Here is a 15,996-nt window from a genome sequence, read left to right as displayed (position 1 = left end):
AAAAAAAAAAAAAAAAAAAAAAAAAAAAAAAAAAAAAAAAAGAGAGAGAGGTAATGGTAATAGAGTAGATATATGAATATATCTCATGCAAAGAGGAGAATAAACACAACCTAAACACAAGTGCAGAGAAATTTAGGCCCCATTCTGTCATGAAATACCAAGGCTGAGAAAAGAATAAAAAAGGGCACCTGTCTGTGTTTAGCCGCTATCATATGAACTGTGATGATGGCTGTTACCTCCCCTCCTTCAGGCCTCAGAACATGTCTTCACTCTCCCTTCCTTCTTCCCTTTGTTTTCAGGAGTTGGGATGAACTTCTTGCCCCCAGATAAGTCAGTGACAGCATCGCGGTCCCTGATCTCATTCTGCCTGGGGCCTCGCTCCGCTGATCATTCCTGACTCTATTCATCTTCAGTCTTGCTCTCTGTTGGTTCCTCCATTCTAAAAAAATCTACCAGCTTAACTCTCTCCTTCCCTTCAAAGCTAAGCTTAGCAAAAGAGCAGAAGAAGCTTGCAGCTTTTACTTCAGTATCAACTCAGTCTCCAATCTCCGTCAACCTAGCTTCAGTCTCTTATCACTCTTAAAACTCCTCCCTCTGAAGTCACCAATAACCACCTAAGCCTCTGGGATTCAGCAAACCTCCTACCTACCTGGCTTTTCCTTCTTGGGTCCTTTGCTGGTTCCTCTTCCTTCCTCATCTCCCTCCAGGCTCTGCTCTTAATCTCAATCTCTCATATACATAAGGATGTGTATGTACAAACGCGCACACACACACATTCTCTCTCTGCTTTGACAATTTTGTTCACTCTCATGGATTCAATAATCACTTCTATACAGATGACTCCAAAACCTCTTGATCCAGCCTTAATTTTTCCTGTGAATTCTTGTTAGAAATTGCCTTGTGGGATGGCTCCTGTCCAGTTCCTCAAACTTAAAATGTCCAAAGATGAATATTTTCCTCAAAAAACCTGTCTTATTCCTAACTTCCTATTTCTGCTGAAGGCATTAAGAGAAATACTGGCAGCGTTTTAAGCTCTTTCTTCTCCCCAATGCCAATCACCCACTCTATGTCCAATCAGCTGACACATCTATCTATTCCATCCTCATAATATTTTGTACCTCTATCCCCTCCTCTTCATTCATGTTGTTACCACCCTAGATGAGCTCAAACAACTCTTGCCGAGATCATTACAATGGCCTTCTAAATGCTCTCCTTGCCTACAGTATCTTCTCTCTGTAATCTACCCCTCATACAGGTATAAAACTACCTATGTTCCTAATAGAGAAGCCTCAGTCTATCATTCTTTTAACTAAAAAAACCTTCCACGGTTTGTCATTGTGTATAAAATAAAATACAAAGTCCTCAGATTGGCAGTCAAGGCCTTCTAGAACCTAGGTTTGATCTACTTTTGCAGCAGTATTTCATGCTGCTCATCTTCATGCACGTGACTTTAACGAACAACTAGCTATTCCTCAATTTATCTTGTTCTCTACTGCCTCATGTAGGCTGTCCATATTGTCTGGAACACATTACCTTCACTTCTGTCTACAGGTACATTCCTCTTCCTTCAAAGCCCAGTCCAAGTACCAATTCCACCATGAAGTCTTTTCTGATGTCCCAGTGAAACTGATCTGTCTCCCATCAAATTTTCTTATACCATTTTGAATCTCCCCTTCCCCTCCATCCCAATTACTTTTTTTTTTTAACTTGTCTTATATTTTTCGGTGCATATGTCTTATCCTACTAATACTGTAAGCTCTTTGGAGACAGTCTTTCATTTTTCACTTGTGTAACCCCAGAAGCTAACACCTTAATGAAGGTATAAAATAAATCTATTGGATTAAAGTAAATTACATGTAAATTAGCAAAGAGCAGAAGTAGGCTGTATTATGCAAGGAATAAAAACACACAAAAGCTAATGTAAATGGAAATTAGGTATGAGGGAGTTAAATATTATTTAGATCATATGGTAGCTCTGACATTATAGTTTTAGGTAATTAAACGTGGTGTTAACATTATATCAGACAAAAAAAACCATACAATTTTTTAAAAAGTAAAGGAGCTAATTCCTTATGGTTTAGAAAAGGCCTTATTTGTATATAACCTGTTCATTTTTTTATCATATTTTTGCATTTATTCACTTGAGGTGAAATCCTTAGAATTCAATATTGTGATAAAAAAAGTGACAGAAAAATTAAAAACTAATTAAAATGCAGATGTAATGCTTAACATATTTAAGCATTATCCATAACAAGAAAATTCCAAGACTTTCAATGGTTTTAGGTCCTATTTCCTTAAGAATATCTATAAATGAAAGAAAAAATTGCCAGCTTTTTACTGAATAGCTTAAAAAGGTATAGCAAATATTAAAATAATGACTTGTCACAGAATATAACCAAAGAAATTAGTTCACTATTATCTGTCTTTCTTCACTCTAATGAATGCGAGTACAAAAGGAGTAAAGTTTGAACAGAAGAAACACTTACTGGATGGTGAGGTCGTAAATGAAAAGTATGAGGTGACACTACGGCTACAGCAAAGAAACGAAGAAATACAAAGCTGCTGACGGCAGAATACTGTACGTGAGGGTCATCTGCAGAGAAAAATGGGGACATGGGACAGTCATGAGGGCCAACCACGAGCACGTAACAGAGAGGGCAAAATAAAAACATCCACCACAATCATGCAGTGAACTGCCTCCCCAAATGTGGATCAAGAGCAGGTGAAGGGACAAGGATGACTGCCAAGGTCGGCTTAAGGAAACAAAAAGAGAATTACTTAAAGTAGGCGGAGAACCATCCAACCGAATGCTGCACAGGGAAATGAAATGAGGAAAATGAAAACGCCAAGCTGGTGAAAGGCTCCAGGCCTATGTCAGTGGGAGAAATAGCTCATGTTTCAACAGCAGAAGTGGACTCTAGAAATGTGACAGAAAAGATAAGCAGCATCTAGCACGACCTAGTGGCAATCCTAGAACTCAACTATGCCAGATAATAAAGTTCTCCAGTTGGTGCGGGTCTAACCTTACCAACCTGGCTGACAGGATCTTGAACCTTAGGGCCTAGGTATTTAACATAAAATTCAAAAGAAAGACTAATATCTACTTGGGTATCTTTCTATGGCTATTCACATGCACGTGCCCTTGAAAAATTATGATCGGTTAGGATAGCAAAGCTTTCCCATAGCTGGTTGTAGAAATATACATATACATGTACCAACAGGTATAAACAGCTATGGCCATCTATACTGGCTATGTATGCTAATTTTTAAGTAGACATTTCTGCCAGAACAGGTAGATACATAAAAGCAACTTTATCAATTCAACTGCAATACTGAAACTATAATAATACCATGTGCTATAATTAGGGAGCTACACTGAATTTTGACATTACTAAACTTTTTGAAGCAAAACCTCCAGGAAGTAGCTGCTACTCTTAATATATAAAGTTTATTTCAAAATGTAAAGTATGATTAGAGTTCTCTGCTGAAATTAAAAAGCCAATGAGGTATTTCTTTTCTTTTTTTTTTTTTTTGGCTAGGCAATGGGGTTAAGTGACTGGCCCAGGGTCACACAGCTAGTAAGTATTATGCGTCTGAGGCCGGATTTGAACTGAGGTCCTCCTGAATCCAGGGCTGAGGTATTTCTTAATACAAAAAACACTACCTTAAAAAAAAAATTAATCAGAAAAAGATGAACTAAGTTTTGACTCAGAGCAGATAGCTATCCTGGGTGAATGGGAGAAGAAATCATCAAAATCTGCTGGCACTAGACTTAGGAGACATCTTTTTTTTTAGTGGAGCATTTTGAGGTGATCAGAAAAACAAAAACAAAACCTTGGCTACTAGAAGACAGAGAAAAGTACATGTAGGACCACATATAGGTACAGTTAACTCCAGGATCCTTCTGGAAATGACAATGCTAGACAAGTCATAACTTCAGCTGATCAATGATTTACAAATTTATGAGACAGGGAAATGACAGATGGCCTCTTCCAACTTTCAAATTCTATGTAGGGATTGTTTTATTCATTGTATCTGTATCCTCAGTGCCCGACTGACTAATTACCTAAGGAGACAGGAATTACTTAAGATATTTCAGTACTGTATAGAAGCACAACGTTAGCTAATGGGTACTTATTAAGCACAGATTATGTGTCAGACATTGTGCTAAATGCTGGGGATACAAAGAAAGGCAAAAAAACAGTTCTGGTTCTCCAAGAGCTCATGGTCTAATGGGGGAAACAACAAGCTAACATCTAGAGTACAAATGAGATCTCTACAGGACAAACTGGGGTGGGACTTTAGCTGAGACTTGAGAGAAGCCAGGAGGTAGAGAGAGGGAAATGTTACAAGGAAATCCAAAATGACAAAAAAAATATAAAGCTTTTACCCTCTAAATGGACTTAAAAACACTAAAGCACTAAGGACACAATGTGTGACTGTTTCTCAACTAGATATTCCTGGGAAAAGCCCAACTCCCATTGACTCGAATAAAGTATAAAGGGGAAAAAAGGGTGGTAAATATAGATTCTGTAAGAAATTCTCATCAGTTCTATTCTCCAGACTCATCAATAGTTCGCAGAAGTGTAACCATTAATACATTTTCCTTCTTTGCCAGGGACACATTTCGTAGTTATCTTTTGGTAGTTTCCACCTGCTCCTCATCTGAAGCTGTGTCTAGACAGTCTGACAAAGACTACTTCTTAAAGCTGTCATGAAACAAAACTGATAATGTGGCTTTGAATTTAAAAGAAGACTATATATTGTTTTTCTCATAAGGTGGAACTATTTGCAAATCAAACACCCAGACAATTGTACCTGCGGCACCTTAACTCACTGTTTTTTCAGACTGACCTATGATTTTGCTGGTATCAGTAACTCCAAGTGATGACCCTCCTTCTACTAATGCTGAGTGGCATCCTTCTGAAAATACAGAGACCTCGTGTGGTAAAGAGACTTGTGCCAGGCCCCTGGCTATTATGTGTCTGAGGCAGGACCTGGGCCTAGGACCCTTTAAAGTTAAACACCATGCATGGAATGCGATGTGAATGCCTGACAAAGACAAAACTAAAAGATGCGGCCATAGATGCACTTACTAGGAAATCTTTGAGCAGCCATATGTCTCAGCGAATAGAACACGTCACACATGACAGTGGGACAGCTCATATTGGACTGTATAATCATACTGAATAATTTTTCCACATAGTAACGCAGATTCTCCTATAAGAGTAAAATAACACTTTTAAGTATTAGGTAACTTCAACAAGGTTTTTTCCTTACATTTTGCTTGAACATGACAAATGCAATACAAAACATCGTTATTACAAAACTACTGGACGGTATTAAGAATACTTAATCTTAAAAATTCTGCTAGCACAGAAATTCTTAGTAATTCTTAAATGACTGACAACCTCCTAGCTGCTGTAGATTAAGTTGTTATCAGCTGTTACTATATAACTACAGAGACTTGTGTATAGTTTAATTCTTTCATGTAGTCTACTTTCTTGACCATATATAGGAATTTTTGGAATAAACTATTCAGGAGGATGACTATATCTGAGAAATAGAGAGCTTAATAGCTGTAAAATACTGCCAAAAGTTCATTTGCATTTTGTAAATTTATTCAGTTAGAAAATGACTTAGCTCATGAGCTATTTCAAGGAGTTAAAAGGCCAAACAGTGAAGCAAAAATACATGGACCAAAGCTGGTGTGAAAGAAGTGGAGCTAAAGTGTCTCAAAGGTAAGCTAGGGACAGAATCGGTGCATGTATGTACGCTCTTCAAACTATAGCTTTGGTCATGAATAAATCCGTTTTAACAAGCTGTTGGCAGAATTAGCAAATGAGAAATGAAGTTCTTCAAATCATCCTCGAGTATGTGTTGTTCACTGACTACAAACTCTGAATACAATCACAGCCTCAATTTAGTACTATTGATACTAAAATTTAAAAGAAGAAACTAGGAATTGAAATAAAAATTTTTAAGGAAAAAAAGTTAACCATGAGAAATATTACTATTAATAATGTTAATGAAAATATAAGATAAACTTCCCTTACTCTATCATTATAATTATGTAGCTGGGAAATGGATTCAGCTTTAAATACAGCTTTATAGAGGCTTATGAAATAAAGGTTCACCTTATTACTTTCTACATTATCCCCTTCTTTCAATCTGAGAGGATCAATTTCACAGGATTTTGAGGATTCACATATCTGAAAAGAAAATTGCTTTGAGTTACTTTATTCTCTTCCTACATTTCCAGAGAACTATGCAAAAATAAATTCCCAGAATATTTAGAAAAAGAGATGTCATAAGAAGCATAAGTTTGAACATAAAAAGGCTCCAAAATACAATAATTTACTGAAGAAAACTAGAAAGAAATGCCAAGACATTTCCCAAGAGTAGTCCTTCAAAAGATCAGTGGTCTCCTCAGTGTGAGGACACTATCTAATGACACAGATCACAATTTCTCTATACCTTGGCATAACATAATCTGTTATAGCCAAAAAAATTCACCACCCAATGGCCAATCCTTAATGACAGTCCTCTTCAAACTTACTTAGACTGATGAGATATGGAGACTGCACTAGATTTGGTGTTGGAGGGCCTGGATTCCAATCCCAGTTCTGCTACCTACTAGCTAGGCCTAGTTCCTGATATATAAAACGAAGGGGTTGAATTAAATACCCTCAAAGGACAAACCCAGTCAGGTGCTGGACCTATATTCAAACCTTTCCAGCAGTCTTTAAAACATTTAAAGGACTCTCATGTAGAAGTAAAACTAGGCTCATTCTGTTTTGTTCCAAATGGCAGAACGAGAAGCAATGCAGAGATGCTTCAGGGAGGGCAATTTTGTCTCTGTGTAAGACTGAATTCCTCAGTGATCAGAATTATAGAAGAAGGGACCCGACTTCTCCTTCTGAGATGCTTAAATGAAGGATGGAGGACTCCTCGTTGGGGATGTTGTAGAGGCGATTCCTGGACAGGCCTCTGAGATACCTTCCAGCTCTAAGAACCCACGGCTCTGGAAGGATGTGCTAGATAAAAAAATGTTCTGTTGGTCCCACTGTCAAGAACCCAAGCAAGTGTCACTCACCCGCCATCAAGAAGCATCAGAACAGAACTGTTGTGGGGGTTTAAATAAGATACTGATGAATTTAGCTTTCTGGATAGCTTCTTTAGTTTAAATAGTATACTGGTGGATTTGGCTTTATAAAGCTTATGAAATAAAGGTTCCCCTTATTATTCTCTACATTATCCCCTTATTTCAATCTGATTGCATTAATTTTTTTAGTTTAAATAACATACTGGTCAGTTTAGCTCTTTGGATAACTCCTCTTTGGTCAACATGTCACTTAATCAAGAGATTCTTGAAGTTCACAAAGTACAGTGATTGGTAGTAGCCACAATACCTCATCTAAGATAGGTTTTAATGTCACTTTCAGGTAGTGCCTTCCCACTATTTTCATCATCTCATCCAGACATCGAGTAGCCAAGGAATTTCCTCTAAAAATTGTGTTTGCATCTCTGGAATAAAAATGTTTCCAAGTTAATATCAACTTTAGTAAACAAATTATCTATGTTGGCAGATGCTGAATATTTAAACAAGGTATACCCAATTTGTAAAAGTTATACCAAAAGAATAAAAACATTACGTTTAGGTTCTTAATGTTTTAAGGATCTGTGATTTTGTTATTGTGGGTGTATCTATAACTTTCTATAGACACAGAATGCAAACCTTTTACAGTTTTTATAGAATGCTTTTGAGGGTTGCTCTTGTTGAAAATTTATCATCCTGAAGTCAAGCAGTTTGTTACCAAGCCCACCCAAACTTGAGCCCTTGCCAATTTAGTAGGATTCACTAAAGCTTGTGTTACCATGGCGTAATCAATGAATGAATCAATCAAGAAGCATGTGCTAAGCATTTACTATGAAACCTTTAAGAACCATTTTCCCAGTCTCCCAGGTTTACAACCTGGATATTTTTCTTGATTCTTCCCTTTCATTCACTCCACATATCCACTCAATTGCCAAATGTCATTTCTACCTCCACAACCCTGCCCACACTCAACTCTTCCCTCTATTCAAACGGCCACCTATCTAGCTCAGGTCCTCATCACCTCTCAAGTGGATTGTCTCCCGGCCTTAGATCCCTCCCCACTCCAATCCACCCCCCACAAAGCAGGTCTGACCATGTCACCTCCCCTACTCAATAAAATCTAGTGGCTCCCTATTGCCATGAGGATCAAGTACTGAATACTGACCGTCTGTGGCATTTAAAGCCCTTCACCATCTGGTCTAAATCTTTCTTGCTGTTCTAAAAATACATGCCGTGCAATTTCTCATCTCTGTGCCTTTGTATTGGTTGTTCCCCCTGCTGGAAAGGCACTCTGTCTTCACCTCTTCCTCTCAGAGTCTCACGCCCTTCAAGACTCTGTTCAAACACTACCTTCTATACGAAGCCTTTTCCAATTCTCGGCTCTGAAGCTGACCACGCTCCATGCAAACTGTCTTGTATTTATTTTGGACATACTTATTTATGTACATATTGTTCCCATTGAGACAATGTAAGCTCCCTAAGCTTCCTTTTGACAGAGCACAATGCCTGTCACAAAGCAGGAGTTTAAGAAATGTCTGTTAACTGAATAATGATGAAGCATTGAAGCACAACTTTATGGTAGGTGCTTCTTATACTTTTTCCAAAATGTAAATGAATAGCATTAAAAAAAGTCAACGCAACCAAACATTAAGATATTATACTAATATTTAAGTATTAGAGAACAATAAAAAAGGTGGATTTTACAAGTGAATTTGTTAAGATTTAGTGGTGGAAAAAGGTAATTGTATGAACTCTAAGAAAGGTTATTAGTTTTTGTGAAAATATGTGAAGGCACTTTTTTTCCTTTATAAAATAAGCCTAAAGCTTAGTCAATATAATAGCAATTGAATTACAAAAAAGTTGACTTTGAGTAATTTTTTTTGTAACTTTCTATAGGTGTCAACTACATCAGAGCAAACCAAAGAGAATAACTTTGTGAAAGGGTAGACTGCCAGGTTCAAGAATGTTGATAATTAATAGTTTATTAATATCTAAAAAAGTTAAGCACTTACTGAGTATCCTTCAAGTCCAATTCAGCCACTGCAGTGGCAAAAGGAACAAACTTATTGTGGTGCAGCAGCAGTCGCACGAGAGGCAAAACAGCATCGTATTTATCTCGACAAACTTCACCCAAAATGTAAGCAGCTGAGGAAGAGATAGGCTAGAACAGAGCACAGTGAAAACAACAATCATAAATACAGTTAAAAAAAAAAGGAAAACAAACCCTCAAAACTCAGTTGTATGTCTATATAATAATAAAATCAGAAGTAGCAAAAATAGATATGGAAACTGCGTTCCAAATAATTCCAAAATGCATAAAATATCTAGGGATTGATCTACCAAAGCACATAAAAGATCTGTAAAGATTCAAATACAAAAGGTTCCTTAAAGAAATAGAGAAGAACTTAAAACAGATGGAGGAATATTCACTGCTCATGGTGAGGCTGTGCCAATATACTAAAAATGACAATACTATCAAAGTTAATTTACCTCTTCAATGCTATATCAATCACATCACCAAAGGGATAGTTTATATAACATGATAAAATATAAACAAAGTTCGTTTGGAAAAACAAAAAAAATCTAGAATATCAAAGAAAATTATGAAAAAAGGCAGAGAATAAAGGGGGGAATAGCATAGTGTAGAAACTTAAACTAGACTATTAAGCAGCAGTCCTCAAAACTAGCTGATACTGGTAAAAGAAGAGAGAGAGTGACAGATGAATGGAACACTAGACAAATCATAAACAGTGGAACTCAATAACCCTGTGTTTGATAACATAAATTTAAGAAAAACTTCCATTTGATAAAAACTGCTGAGAAAAGTGAAAAGCAGTCTGGCCAAAATTAGGCTTAGACTAACACCTTACACTGTATTCTGCAATACAATCTAAATGACACTTTAAGTATTAAAGAGCATACTCCAAAAAAATTAGAAGAGAAGCAGATCATATGCCTCTCACAGTTATGGGTAGGAGATATACTCTGTACAGATAACATTAACGTATCAAGGATAAGAAGATAAATAGTTGGATAGGGAAAAAAAAATCTAACACAGATAAGACTAATAGCCTTCCCCTAACAGATACATAGTCAAAGAATATGAACCGTTTTTAAAAGAACTTGGAAAATATTCACAACCTCATGAAAGAATGCTCCAAATCACTAATAATATGAAGAAATCTAAATCAAAACAACTCTGAGGTTTCAACTTGCACTCTGCAAACTGCCAAAGATGACAAAAAATGGCAACAGTCACTGTTGGAAGGACACACTAATACGCTATTGGTGGAGCTGTGAAACAGTACAACCATTTTGGAAAGCAATTTGGAATCATGCAAAAAAAGTGTCTAAAGTGTTCATAGCCTTTGAACTAGAAAATCTATTACTGGGCTTATTCCTCAAAAAAACCATCCTGCAACAGTCCCCATATACACCAAATTATTTATAGCAGCATGCTGTGTGTTAGCAAACACCTGGATATAAAGCTGATGTCCATCAAACATGTGGTCTGTGAATGTAACGGAATAGTGCTGTGTTGTAAGAAATGATACGTAATGAATAAAGAAGCATGGAAAGATCTACATGAACTGATGCAGAGTGAAGTAAGCAGAGTCAAGAAGACAATACAGTTACTATGACAAGATAAATGGAAAGACCCCCCCCCACCCCCAATCAAAAGTGAATATAACATAAAGATCAAGCAGGACTCAAAAGAAGAGCCAGGATAGGACATGCCCAACACATCCCTTCCTGGAAATGAAGGTTCTCAGGTGTTGTACATTCTATATGTTTTGGCACTTTTAAAATTATATAACTCATGGTATAAAGATTGGCTATAGTGCTAAAAATACTTATGTATCAGCTGAAAAAGAATGACATACAATTACGTTTTAAAAATAATTTGTCAGCCCTTCCCCCCCATTCAAATAAAGATGCTATGTTAATTGTTTCTCATCACTGCTCTCTTCAGGTTTGTCATCTTTATAGATTTTGTATGAGTCTGAGTTTGGGGAAAATGCAGCCTATTTTTAGGTCAATACTGTATTTGAATATACTTTATGTGATTCAGATAATTTATTCAATATTTGTTGGCTATTTTTTCAATACTTTAACTAAAAAAAAGAAGTTTAATTAACGTACCTGAACATCTGGGGATTTTAGCAGCAAACTTCTCAAAGGACCATAGTACTCTGAAGGAAGCACATAGTCTTCTGTGTAGCATATGTATAATCTAAGTGACCCCAGGTCATCAGTTTTTGAGGACTTATTTCCATTGTCTCTTGGCTGGAGTAAGTACCTAAAGTAAAGAGTACAAAATTAATTCTTTTTAAAAAATTTGTCTTTGGGATTAGAAAATATCACTTTTATTATGCTAATTAGGAGACTTTTTTTTTTAATACTAGTTTTGGTCTCTAATATATAAATGGGAGTAAAGAAGTTTTTCGTTTAGGAAAACAAAGGAAAGTCTTTGGTTAGGTACAAAGGTCAGGGTCTCAAAGAATTTAATCAGTTAGTAGCTCCAGAAAAGAGACTGAAAGGCAACATACTTCTAAAATTCAGTGCATAATAAATAAGAACCATCTTTGCCAACCTAATTTCTAAAAGAGCAGACTTTATTTACAAATAATTGATATAGTACACTTTAAGCAACCCCAATCTGGGAAAAATCTTGATTTATACAAAAGATAAATTAAGAAGATACTTGTTTTAAAAGAGACTTTTGCTTAACAAAAGGCTTCAGGGTAAAATAGCCATTATGAAAACATAAGTCTACACACAAAATATCTAATTTGTAAATAGCTTTTTAGGAACCACCTAACATAAAGTCAAAGCAAAAAAGTGCTACGAACACCTAAGGAATCTAAGACTTACATGGGAATCAGGAGATGCTTTTTGGCATCAAACATAAAAATTTAGTAGTTATGCCTCTTCAAACTTTTTAATCCTATCACCACAGTTTTCCATATTTTAGAAAAATTGATAATAAGATGAGCTGATTAAAAAAGACAGACAGAGGCAATGGACAGGCTTTATCTCTTCATCCAAAAGGTGGTGCAGAAAGCAGCACAGATTAACAGAAGAAAATGATGCTAATAAAGTTTTAAGGCCCTCCCTGTTCAACTTCCTAGTTTGTATTATCCTCAGGGAGTTGCAAGTCTTGGTTTGAAAAAATACAGCTTTAAAACTATTATCAGAGAAATCACTAGGAACAAATACTTCAAGAGCTGAGTCCTCAGTAAATATCATTGTTCTGGATGGGAAGATGAGATTCGTGCTGTGCATGCTCACCGCTTTAGCTTCAGAAGGATCAGATGCCCTAGAAAGGGTCCCAGAGTAGCAGTTGTGTTTTGTTTTGTTTTGTTTTTTAAAGCTTTAGCAGGGAGGGGAAAGAGGAAAGAAATCACTGCTCAGGTAGTACAGGGCTCCTGTTGATGAACTGCCCCACTCAAAAAATTATACCAAAAAAAGTTACTGCTCATCACAATTAGCTTAGCTTAGCAAATAATATGGATGAAACAATGATGTCACTTAAATAAAAAACACTGGCATATTCATGCCAGAAGGGGTCATGCTCAAACATCTGACAATTTAGACCTGTGATTACATCACTTTAGGGAACTCCAGGGAGGAAGCTCCCTGTGTCAATGCAGACCAGCGGCTGTTCTGAACCGTGGAGCCTCAGGGGGCTGACCAAGACATGGTCATGGTCACAGAGCCTGTGACCATCACAAACGAGACCTAAACTCAGGCCTTCCTCAGTCTGGAGTCAGCTCTCTCTCACTAAACGTATGACCATTGCAAAAGCAAATGAATGAACTATTTATGAGACCAGTGTGAACTACCAGTGGCCTGAATTAGAGCTAAAAGAGGAAATTTTTATCTTTCTAACATGAATGAAATCTGTTATGAAAAGGAAAGTAAGTTAAATGAGATAAGATACGAACAGAGCTTAGGGAAGTAAGTTTTGGTTATTTCAAATGCAGCTTTTAAGTTAATACCTTTGTCTTTCATAATTTGAAATTTTAATTAGACCCCAATAGGTTACAGGTCTGAAAGCTTGTAAACAGATGGTTTGGAACTAGAACCAGTTTTCTTGTAGTACTAGATTAAGACCAATGGTCTGTCTCAGTCTAGCCCACAAAATCCTATTTAGTCCATAATGTACCTTAATCATGTCACATACACGTCTATACATATAATGACATGCCTTTATATCAGTGTAAGATATGCAAAGTCCTTTCTTCACAACAACTCTTTCACATACAATGCTCGTCCAAGTATTACTGCTCTGATCTGATATATGGGAATTGAAGCTGAGGCTTTCAGTCACTTGCTTAGGGTCATCCAGCTCTTCAGTGGTCTCAGGCAGCATTTCCTCACTCCAAAATTAGCTCTCTTTTCACTCCTCCCCTCCCTCTCTCACTACATATCATTGCTTTCATAGGAAATGTGTCCTAGTCCCAACCTGGGGTTCTAGATGCACATTCTTTCCCTTCCACCCCCATGCTGAAGAATTGAAAAAATTTTCTCCCCACATTTCACCCACTAGCCAGGCAGTTTGAAACAATCACACTTAGCTCTAATGGGTAGTATAGCAGGGAAGGGGCTCTGTCTAGTAGGGACAGGCAGAGGTGGTGGTGGTGGTGGGTTTAATATCCTGTTGATAGAAATGCCCAGTGGCAGTTCTTGGTTCTTACTTTTCTTTCACAGGCTCCAGAGATTGGACTACCTAGCTACCCCTCTTGCTTCTGACCAGTTTCCTTCTTTAGCATGCCATGAAACAGAACGCATTCTCTCAATGTCTCTCCTAAATTTCTGTCTCTGAATAAGTACAAAGTCCCGTTGAAGTTTTTTATTGCTACTAACACAGGAGGAACAGAAATAAAAATGGCCCCTTCCTTGTTATTGTACAGCATCATTAGGCTCTGTAGAGGATCTATAAAGGACCTCAGAAACCATCAAATCCAACTTCCTCATTTAAAAGATAAGAACCTAAGGCCCAGCTGAGTCAAGCAACTTCCAAGGTCACATGGACATTTGAGAATAACCTGTCTCAAGTCCTCTGACTCCAAATCTCCTTCTCCCTCTATGGCATTTATTGTGATTGTTCTTGTTCAGTAGGTTCGGTCATGTCTGACTGTTCATGACCCCATCTGGGGTTTTCTTGGCAAAGATCTTGCAGCAGTTTGCCATTTCCTTTTCCTGCTCATTTTACAGATGAGGAAACTGAGGCAAACAGGGTGAAGTGACTTGCCCAGGGTCACACAGCAAGTAAGCATCCGAGGTCAGATTTGAACTTGGGAAGATGAGTCTTCCTGACTCTGGGCCCAGCGCTCTATGCACTATGGTGCCCCCTAGCACCTACCTCATCCTCCTCCTTTCTTTGACTTTAGGCTCCAGGGCACAAAGGTGCTAAAGGAGAAATTAATTAATTAATCAAAAGCATACATAGGGAATTCTGTAGGATAACAGGTACAGTTTTGGAAGGGATCTGAGAGATTCTTGAATTCATACTTCTCACAGTGATAAGAAAATTGAGGTACAGCGATATTAAGTGCCTTGTTCAGGAACACAGAGGCATTAGGTGGGATTTGAACTCATGTCCTTTGACTCCAAATCTAGAACTCTTTCCACTAGGCCACATTGCCTCTCTGTGAAAAAGTGTGCTTTTGTGAATACTTCTATTCTTAGGGTTGTTTGGTTATATAAAGTCTTCTATCTTTATCAGAAGTGGTTTCAAATAAGAAGATATGGTTAGTCTGTGTTCTGGGATGAAATGAATATGCTCTATTCATGGCAAAGGACAGCATTATGGAAAGAGATTCAAATTCTCAGCTCAAATTCTATTCATACCCGTATTGAATGATTTAAGCACTTAGTTCATCTTCTAGCAAGAGAACAAAAAGGAAGAGGAGATATAGTTTAGTGACGCTAACTGACATAATCACCCCGTCAGGCACCTGCAGTAGTGTTCCATGTCCACAGGCTGGGACAGAGACTCAAAAACCTGAAATGGGACTAGATGATTCCTAAGATCTCTTCTAGTTTTAAAATTCTATTGCTTACCTGCAGAGCTAATGATTAAAGAAAGTTATCTCATAAGCAGCATGGACAGACAATTCAGAAGAACTCACATCAAACAAAGGAGAATGCACTCAATACTAGAAACACAATCTTATTATTTGAGAACTAAGATAAAAATGCTCACTGAAGAAACAGGTGAGAAACAAATGTTCCAACAGTTGATTCTATTTAGCAACATATATAATAAAAACGCAGGAAATAGATATAGGTACTTTCCAAATATGAGAATTAAGTTTCTGAAAATAATTATACTTCCTACTTTGAAGGTAGGCATAGAGACATGTGAAATCATATGAAAAGGCATGGAAATAAATCACTGGGAAAAATGTTTTAGCATTAATATTTGCAAATAATTCCTGGGTTATTATGCTATTAAAATGACCTCCACAAGGGGATGCTGTGGGACTGAAAATGGAAAAAGGAGCATACCAACCAATCAGTACCTTTATATTGGATTGCATTACTGACGCAACAGGAAGTTCTGCTCATTTATAGATTTGTGTCTCTATCAATTAGCAAATGCTCAGATTTCATCTCCTCTATCAATACATTTAGCATGAATATTTCTAGGGGATTAATTCCAGGGGCTCATGACAGTGTGTACTCCTTTCTGAGCCTGGTCATTAAAAGGGTAGAGAAGTCTTACCTGAGGTGATCATTTTGCTCCCTGTCCTGCTGATTTAGAAACAATTAATGGCTGGAAAAGTTAGGGGCTGTCACCTGGCAGAGTTACAATCACCGCCGGATAGGATTTGGTTCTTGGAATTTACTGGTAAGAACAGGCAGCTACCTACAGACAACAGCTACCC

The 15,996-nt window shown here is 37.3% G+C and overlaps 1 protein-coding gene across 2 annotated transcripts in view; it reads right to left on the bottom strand.

Annotated features, from left to right (window-relative positions):
• Positions 1-15,996, bottom strand: part of RASA2 (RAS p21 protein activator 2) — a 152,386-nt gene that overhangs the window by 30,444 nt on the left and 105,946 nt on the right. For both annotated transcript variants that reach the window (XM_027876020.1, XM_027876021.1), the window contains exons 10-15: positions 11,243-11,399; positions 9,112-9,260; positions 7,413-7,527; positions 6,138-6,212; positions 5,097-5,220; positions 2,487-2,593 (exon numbers count right to left, since the gene is read on the bottom strand). In XM_027876020.1, coding sequence (XP_027731821.1) covers positions 2,487-2,593; positions 5,097-5,220; positions 6,138-6,212; positions 7,413-7,527; positions 9,112-9,260; positions 11,243-11,399 — 727 coding nt within the window. The remainder of the gene's footprint in view (positions 1-2,486; positions 2,594-5,096; positions 5,221-6,137; positions 6,213-7,412; positions 7,528-9,111; positions 9,261-11,242; positions 11,400-15,996) is intronic.

The sequence above is a fragment of the Vombatus ursinus genome, unplaced genomic scaffold (genome assembly GCF_900497805.2).
Source record: "Vombatus ursinus unplaced genomic scaffold, bare-nosed wombat genome assembly UNPS02014810.1, whole genome shotgun sequence".
In the NCBI taxonomy this organism is placed as follows: domain Eukaryota; kingdom Metazoa; phylum Chordata; class Mammalia; order Diprotodontia; family Vombatidae; genus Vombatus; species Vombatus ursinus.
The sequence above is the reverse complement of the archived record's forward strand: the minus strand, read 5'-3'. Positions and strand labels throughout refer to the sequence as shown.